This window comes from Styela clava, chromosome 11 (assembly GCF_964204865.1).
Source record: "Styela clava chromosome 11, kaStyClav1.hap1.2, whole genome shotgun sequence".
Classification (NCBI taxonomy): domain Eukaryota; kingdom Metazoa; phylum Chordata; class Ascidiacea; order Stolidobranchia; family Styelidae; genus Styela; species Styela clava.
In genome coordinates this window covers 3308024-3316103 of record NC_135260.1, presented here as the reverse complement: position 1 = coordinate 3316103, position 8080 = coordinate 3308024, and the positions used below count along the sequence as shown (strand labels likewise).

At 39.5% G+C, this 8080-nt stretch overlaps 1 protein-coding gene and 1 long non-coding RNA gene across 2 annotated transcripts; both read right to left on the bottom strand.

The window, feature by feature from the left end:
* Positions 1-872: 872 nt before the first annotated feature.
* On the bottom strand, positions 873-1717 carry LOC144429868 (uncharacterized). The gene is made up of 3 exons (XR_013479124.1): positions 1614-1717; positions 1050-1114; positions 873-907 (listed from the first exon to the last, which is right to left on the bottom strand). It is a non-coding gene; the product is annotated as an uncharacterized LOC144429868 (long non-coding RNA).
* A 1502-nt stretch (positions 1718-3219) lies between these two features.
* LOC120329720 (uncharacterized) lies at positions 3220-7919 on the bottom strand. The gene is made up of 2 exons (XM_078117984.1): positions 4232-7919; positions 3220-3665 (listed from the first exon to the last, which is right to left on the bottom strand). Exons 1-2 carry the CDS (start codon positions 7917-7919, stop codon positions 3220-3222), a joined length of 4134 nt encoding a protein of 1377 aa, XP_077974110.1.
* Between the last annotated feature and the right edge of the window lie 161 nt (positions 7920-8080).

Sequence of the window (8080 nt, the reverse complement as noted above, 5' to 3'; positions counted from 1 at the left end):
TTGCAAAATAAAGTGAAAAGAGATCATGCTCTTCATCTACATTTATTTTTAAGCAGTTTTTGTAGGGATAAATTCTGTTTGATGGCACCTTATTTTTCCACGATGTCCAGCATGCTAGTATCGTTTTGGGCGATACCAAATGATTCTATATTAAAATTTTCAAAAACTGTGGCTGTAACACCTTCATGAGCATAGTTTAATCTAAATTCAATTTCGAGCAGCTTGGACACTGGACAATGGTACGGTTAGGCGTCCATATTCTGTTTCCTGCATTACTGCAATCATAGAGTCAGTTATCAAACAGTCCGGTTCGGGATTAAATAATGACTGAATTTTTGCAGTCTTCCGGGTCTTAGCATCGCTTTTGCATTTTTTGTAAAATAAACCCAGCAATGTATTGGATTATATGGACCTCATCGTCATTCAATATGATAGAACTTTAATCCAGTGAATCTGGAAAACATAGGGAACAGGTGTGTAATATTAGGATATCGCATTATTGATTACCATGAATGTCGATCAAGCGCCTGTTAAGCTGGTGCGCACAATGTATGAATCAGGTACTGCTTTATTGCCTACACTCAAAACCAATATTGCATAGAAAACAGTTGCGTTTTATAGCCTTATGTATGAATAAAAACCCAGTTAGTCATATGGTCCGTAAAATTATGGTATCTAACATACTCAAATCCAGACAAATATTAAGCACCACACCTTTCGTTTTATCCATTTCTTTGGCTGTGAATCTATCAAATAATTTCCCGACAGACTGGAGGGTATAGTAAACCTGGAATACTCTGTTCGAGTGTGAGGAATAACGCTAACTGAAGGACAACATTTGATCACTCAGGACTTTTCTTCAGCAACAATTTTTCCACTACAATTCTCCCCACACTAATATCTCTGCCTAAAAATAAATTCAAATTATTTTGACAGATTTCTCCCATGGTGGTTAAAAAAAATTTGCACTTCATGTTTATCTTGAGTTGTGGGAGTTGTATTAGTAATTATGGAATTTATGTAGGAGTCTATAATTATGTAAATCTTACCTTGTTTGTGAATATGTTGAGCCAAAGATGCCACGCTGGAAAATAACTTTTGACACGTTGAGCACCTTGAAATAAAACATAAGTTATTTTTTATAAATCTCAGAATAGGTTGTTTATTAGCAAAACTATTGTCATGAAAATATCACATTTAAGTATGTCTCTATCTATAGAATGAAATCCAGAAAATATATTGATGGTAAGTTAATTGAATGCATGATCTGTTGGGGGCCCTGCTTTAAATCTCTCCTAACACTTTTTGCCCTCTGTCTGTCTGTAGCTCTCTTTTCAATAGCTGTCTTACTTTTGCTCATTCAAGATAAACTTTTCTTCCTTTGCCTCGTCAAGATCCATGAATACTGTCAGTTTATGATCCTCTAACATGAATGAGTCTAGTACGGTACAGGCAGACAGGTAATGTCTGAATGTATCATCAAATTCAAGATCTGATTCAGGGATTTAAACTCTGTCTGTCATATATCAGCACATGGTAGCTCCCTGAATAGTCACCCGCTAATGGAAACATACTGATAGTATATATCTAACGTATATAAATGGTAGACTTACCTTTATTAGCCATAATAGCCACTGATTATATAATAACTACAGCCCTTGAGTCCGAGGCGACCAACAGATATGGTGAAACTGCAGCAAAACGCTTGGAACTCGAGTGGGCGTTAACGAATCAAGTTGCCGCAATGGAGCGTATCGCGTTAGACACTTCTCATTGGTCAAGGCTTTAGTTGCGCATCATAGTATGTTAGTCGTTGGTGCTACTATTACTACTAATCCATACTATGGATTGTCTCTTAGTCAAAATAATCACGTGCTAAGGAGCCCATGAAAATGGGGCAGAAAATCCCATAAACGAGCCGGAATGAATGCATTTATAATAGAATAGAAGACTGTTTGACCATAGCCTTCACATTGATTAGTTGATATTTCATCTGAGTCCGGGGAAATATGACGCGTGTCAGAATGAATAGAAAGATACATAGCACGGGGAAGGGGAAGGCCAGGCGATCAGGGCAGAGTAAAAATGGAGCGAGGAGACAAATGAGAGTGAAACCAGCGAGGCTAACGATAACGAGCAAGAGTGTCTTCGAGGGCCGAATGAAAATGGAGCTAGGAGACAAATGATAGTGAAACCAGCGTGGCTAGCGATAACGAGCGAAAGTTAAAATAACACGATAAGAATGGGGGTGGCCTCGAACCCCCACAGGGGGCGGCCAAGAAGAGAGAGCGAGGCAGTAAATCAGCCTGCATTATTAGGCCAGAGCAGCAGCAAGCAGAGAGAGAAAGAAGTGAGCAGGAAAAAGGGTCAGCGGCAGCGGGAGCAATAAAAGGATGAGCAAAAAATAAAGAAGAGCGAGAGAACACAAAAATGAAAAAGGCCCAAAGAAAGAAAAGTGAGCATGGCAAAAATGGGACAGCGGCAGCAAGAAAGGATGGAGAGTGTTCAGGACAGTGATCATTTAGAACTATCCCACGCCAGACCCCTTGAGATGCCAGCGTTTTCTATTGATAATTTAAGATTTGATGTTGCCTAATTCTCTGGTTTGCCAGTTTGCTGGTTGAAATGCGTTTACCTTGAACTGAAAAACTGACAGCGATGACCCAATCCAGTGAAACACACAGAACACAAGTTGTAGAAACGAAAACCAATGCAGCAATGTAATTTTCTTTGTAAAGATTGAAGACGGCAAACGGCAATGCAAAATTGAGATATCAGTTATTATAGCAAACGATTAACAACGTTCAGCGTACATAGCACAACAAAATCTGCAACAATATAAAATCATACATCTATATAAAGTTTGTCTGATGAAACCCATATAGGCCAGAAACCCACAAAATTTAGCATTACTAACCCTAAACTGAGATAAGCACACTTCACATCGAAAATCCTAGAAAGCAGCTGAGCAAAGCCCCGGATGTAGGACCATAATTCCAAGACCAAAATCAGTATGCCAAAATCAGTAGACCGTAAAAAATGCGATATTAGGCTAGCGTGAACATAACCGGCCCCGGGAAATTATTCAAATTTCAGGGAAACTAAGAATCATTTACCAAACACAAACAGCTAGCCCAAAACACTTGGCCCAAAAACGGTGTAATTATACAATTAAGCTGAATAATAGTAAAATGAAGAAAATATAAATATCAAACAACATCATTCACTACCCTCAAGTAAGCACAGCCGTCTTACATCCCGCATAGCACTAGATGTAGCAGTTCTAATTTCGACCCTACGCACCATGCCATCACCATCCGGAAAAACTTTCTCAACAATGGCCTTAGGCCAAGAACCACGCGGTAAATTCTCATTATGAACAAGAACCAGATCACCAACTTTCAGATTACGACCAGACAAGGTCCACTTCTTGCGAGACTGCAAGAGGGGCAAATACTCCTTGGTCCATCTTGACCAAAACATATCCAATAGACGTTGAACACTGCGCCAACAATCCCTATACTCGTCAGTTTTCAAAAATCGATCGGCAGGGAGGGAGGTGTCAAGACAACCATGCAAAATCGCACTGGGCGACAGGGCCGCAAAATCTCTACAATCATCGCTCAGTGGCGTGATTGGCCTATCATTCAAAATTCTCTCAACGCCTGTGAGAAATGAAATAAGGGAAAAATCTGTCAATGTTCGTCTTTCTACAAGAGCATACAAAATACGTTTAGTTAAATGAACCATCTTTTCCGTAACACCATTTTGCCAAGGGGCGGAAGGAGGACTATGTTCCCATTTAATTCCCTTCCGTGCCAATTCACCTTCAATACGGGTAGAATCCAAATTGTTCATGCCTTGAGCCAACACATTCTTTGCACCAATTAAATTTGAACCATTGTCACAATAAATAAGTGACGGAGTATTCCTACATCAGAAAAACGAAACAAAGCATTCAAAAAAGATGGTGTATCCATCGACTCAACACACTCAATATGACAAGCTCGCGTGGCTAAACATGTAAAAATACAACCATAACGTTTCAACTCACGCCTACCGCATTTAACCTTGAGTGGGCCAAACAAATCTACTGAACATTTATCAAAAGGAGTTCGACCAGGTTCAATCCTAAATTTAGGGAGAGGTGCCATCCATTGACTACTAAACTTTGCCGAACGTAACTTGCAAACCATACATTTGGCCAATATTCGCCGAACCTCAGACTGACCTCTGAGGATCCAAAACTTTCCTCTTAGAGCAGATAATGTATGCAAAGTACCACAATGACCCTCCCTGCAATGATACATATGTACAATCAACTCAGTGACATGATGACTTTGAGGCAGAATAATTGGGTACCTCTGACTGTAAGGCAAATTGGAATGCTTCAGTCGTCCACCAACTCGCCACACATGACAATTTTCATCAAAAAATGGATTCAACTTCAACAATAACTTCGAAGAATTACTCGTGGATGGTTTCAAATTGCTACTTGAAGGGGGAGAACTATCATTCACTCGGGAACCCAACTGTGAAACCCAATTCTCCCATCGAACCTTATGACTATGACAAATAGTATCATCCCATGAAAAATCCTCACTAGACAAATCTTGCAATATACGCTTAGCAGGCAAAACAAAAGGTGAGACTAGGCCAAGTGGATCAAAAATAGACGAAACAGCACTCAATATACCCCTACGAGTTGCTTGCTTTGGTTCAATATCCACACACACTTTCAGTTCATCCGGCCCCATATTCCATTTCACACCAAGGGCGTGGTGAACACCAGACCCATTCAAATCCAAACATTTCAGTGAGGGAGCAAGTTCCGAATTAGGAATTGATGAATTAACTTCACTTGAATTACTAGCAAATTTTGTCATATGAAACCCCTTTGTTTCAGTCAATTCACACAATTGATTAATCAAACTAATAGCTTTCTCAGACGACTCGCAACTTTTCAAAACATCATCAACATACATATTTCTCTCAAGTGTTTGAACAGTGTCAAAATCAGCACCACTCAAATTATCATCAGCAACCTTTCTCACAGCAAATGTAGCAACACAAGGACTAGACACACAACCAAAAAAATGAGACGACATTCTATACTCAAGGACAGGTTTTGTCATGTCACCATCCTCAAACCACAAAAAACGCATGGAATCACGGTCAATAGGGCTCACTTTACCTCGGTGGAACATATGCTTGATGTCACCAGTGAACGCAATGGGTTCTTGACGGAAACGCAACAAAACACCCAATAGGCCATTATTCAAGTCGGGACCCGAAAGAAGGTTCTGGTTCAGAGAAGTGCCTTGAAAGACACTGCTACCATCAAAAACTATTCTAAATTTTCCCGATGTGATCACAGCATGATGGCAAATATAAAAAGTTCTATCAGTATGTGAAAAAGCATCAGGGCATAATTCGGCATAACCATTTTCAATATACTCATTCATTTTAGACCTATACATACAGAAAAAATCATTATCAGTTTCAAAACGACGTTTCAGAGACCTTAATCTGGTCTCTGCCATTCTTTTATTGTTGGGAAGTTTGACGTTGTCACTCTTCCACGGGAGTCCTATTTGCAAACGACCATCAACAGTGATGGTCGTTTTTTCCATAATTTCAAGAGCTCTCTTGTCATTGACAGACAAACCAGTTAAACATGGGTCACAATTAATATCAGCAAATTCATGGGCACAAACTTTACACATTGGAGCACTGAAACTATCACAATCATTGACAACAGGATTGGAAATATGAAAAACACAATTAGCATTAGAAAATGAATCGCACACTTCTTCGGTTTCTGAGTTTCCATGCAGAATATCCGGACCAAACAGTGTCCAACCAAAAATTGTATGACATGCTGTAGGAGCATTGTCATCGCCTTGCAAATATTCTGTTGGTGGATATCTGGAAAGAACATCAGCACCGATCAAAAGATCAATGTAATCAGCATTCAAGTTACAAAACTTCAAATTAGACAAATGTGGATATTTTGCAGTAATATCATTGCTTGGTAAAGAACCTCTTAAATCGGGAAGAGCGTCTAAAGCCAAAACATTATCTAATCTCACAACCGTTGATTCCCCAATTCCCTGTACTTTGAGGTTTACCCTGTGGCCAATATATTGCCTTGGGTCATTTATACCATTAATCAAACAAGATTCAGAAGAACCAGAAATATTCATTCTATCTAATAAAGACTTGGAACAAAATGAGCGAGTAGCTCCATGATCGAGAAAGGCATACACTTCAATTGATTTTTTCATATCATTGAGAAATACCCTAACAGGTGCAACTTGAAGTCTAACATAGCAAACATTTTTATTGACTGAAAGAGATGAAAAAATGCTATTACCGGCCCCATGTACTGTCGCAGGGACTGACTGATTATTTCTGTTCACATGACCAATATGGAGCAACGTATGATGACGAGCACCACATCCTTCAGCCCTGCATCTACTTTGCGAAGGGCAACTACCAACCATATGGTTGGGCTTTAGACAGTTATAGCATAAACGTTGAACGCGAGCAAAATTTCGACGAGACTCAACAGGCTCCACCATGAATTTTTCACATTTATATATGGAGTGATAGTCTTTACAAAACAAGCATTCTGGAAGTGTAGAGCTGGGAACGGCATCGGATGCTTCAAGTTGATCGTCAACGGATGACGAAACTGCAGTGTAAATTGCATCCCTTGTTCGATTCTTAGCAATTTTATCAGATACCCGAGCAGCATTTTTCATGTAAGACGCTACACAACAGTCAGATGTAATCCGAGCTACTCTGCAAGCAAAGTCTACCAAAGTAGCAAACGTTGACCTTTTTGAAGAAGCTAAGAGCTCCGCAAAATACATTCGTTGAAGATCTTCTGGCAAACGTGCAAAAATTCTAGTTAGAAATTCACTTAAATCCATTGCATTTGGCTTTTTCCATGCCTTTAAAACTGCAAGGCATGTTTTCAATTCAGAAGCATATTCCCGCAATGCAGACAGATCATTCATCTTTAGTACACGGCCCTCAGTTAAACTCTGACGATAAGCTTCAATAACTTGATCGTGGCGACCAAATTCCTCTTTTAGGTCATTCAAAGCAGAATAATATGCAGTTTCGATATCTTCTTCATAAGTAAAACGCTCAATAACCCTTTTAGCGTCACCAATGCATGCACGTTCTAATTGTTGAAATTTAGTGCGAAAATCGTATGCCTGGCCTTCTATCAAATTTTCGAAAGATTTCATGAATGAAAAATAGTTCAAAGGGTCACCATCAAATGATAATGGCTCAGCACGAGGAAGTGAAAAGCCTTGCTGCATCGCTTGAGTCAATTTGTATAGATGTTCAGAGAATTGCGTTTCAGCCTTACTCTTTGAATTGTCAACATTTTTGCCTGGACTAACCGTTTGATTGGGTCTAGAAACATTTCCCAGAAAATGAACTTTTTCTTGAACTGACATTTCAGGTGATGTAGAATTGAATTCTTCAGGAAACCTATTCTTACATAATCTTCTTTTGACATTTGAGGAACCAACAGCCACAGGCCTCTGAGCATCTCCCAGAGCTGTATTGGCCAAGTCAACAGACTTCCAACCATCACTAGATTCCACATCAGCCATTTCAGCCATAAGAGCAGCTTCCTTACAATCTTGTTCAAGCCGAAATCTTTGCAATTCAGCAGCTTTTCTTCTCTCTGCTTCTAACAGCTCAGATTTTAGTTTCTCTTCCTGATCAAATTGCTCCAACTTGAGTTGAGCCATCTTTAGATTGTATTCTGCACGCACAGACTCATTAGAAATAACAGAATGAGCTGAACCAGTTGAGCCTGCATCGTCATGCTTAGCAACTGGTGTTCCAGAGGAGATCACATGTTGCAATTGCGGTGCAGAATCTTCAGCCATTGTTATATACGATCTAGTTTTAAATTCTTTAGTTAAACTTGCGCCTCGTTGTTAATTTAATGTTCAGGACAGTGATCATTTAGAACTATCCCACGCCAGACCCCTTGAGATGCCAGCGTTTTCTATTGATAATTTAAGATTTGATGTTGCCTAATTCTCTG

Bases quoted from the DNA above. Each gene is read 5' to 3' on its own strand.
- LOC120329720 (XM_078117984.1), bottom strand. From the start codon at position 7,919: ATGGCTGAAGATTCTGCACCGCAATTGCAACATGTGATCTCCTCTGGA. The intron at 3,666-4,231 runs GTCAGTCTGAGG...CATTTCTCACAG, and splicing joins AAAGTTTTGGATCCTCAGAG to GCGTTGAGAGAATTTTGAAT.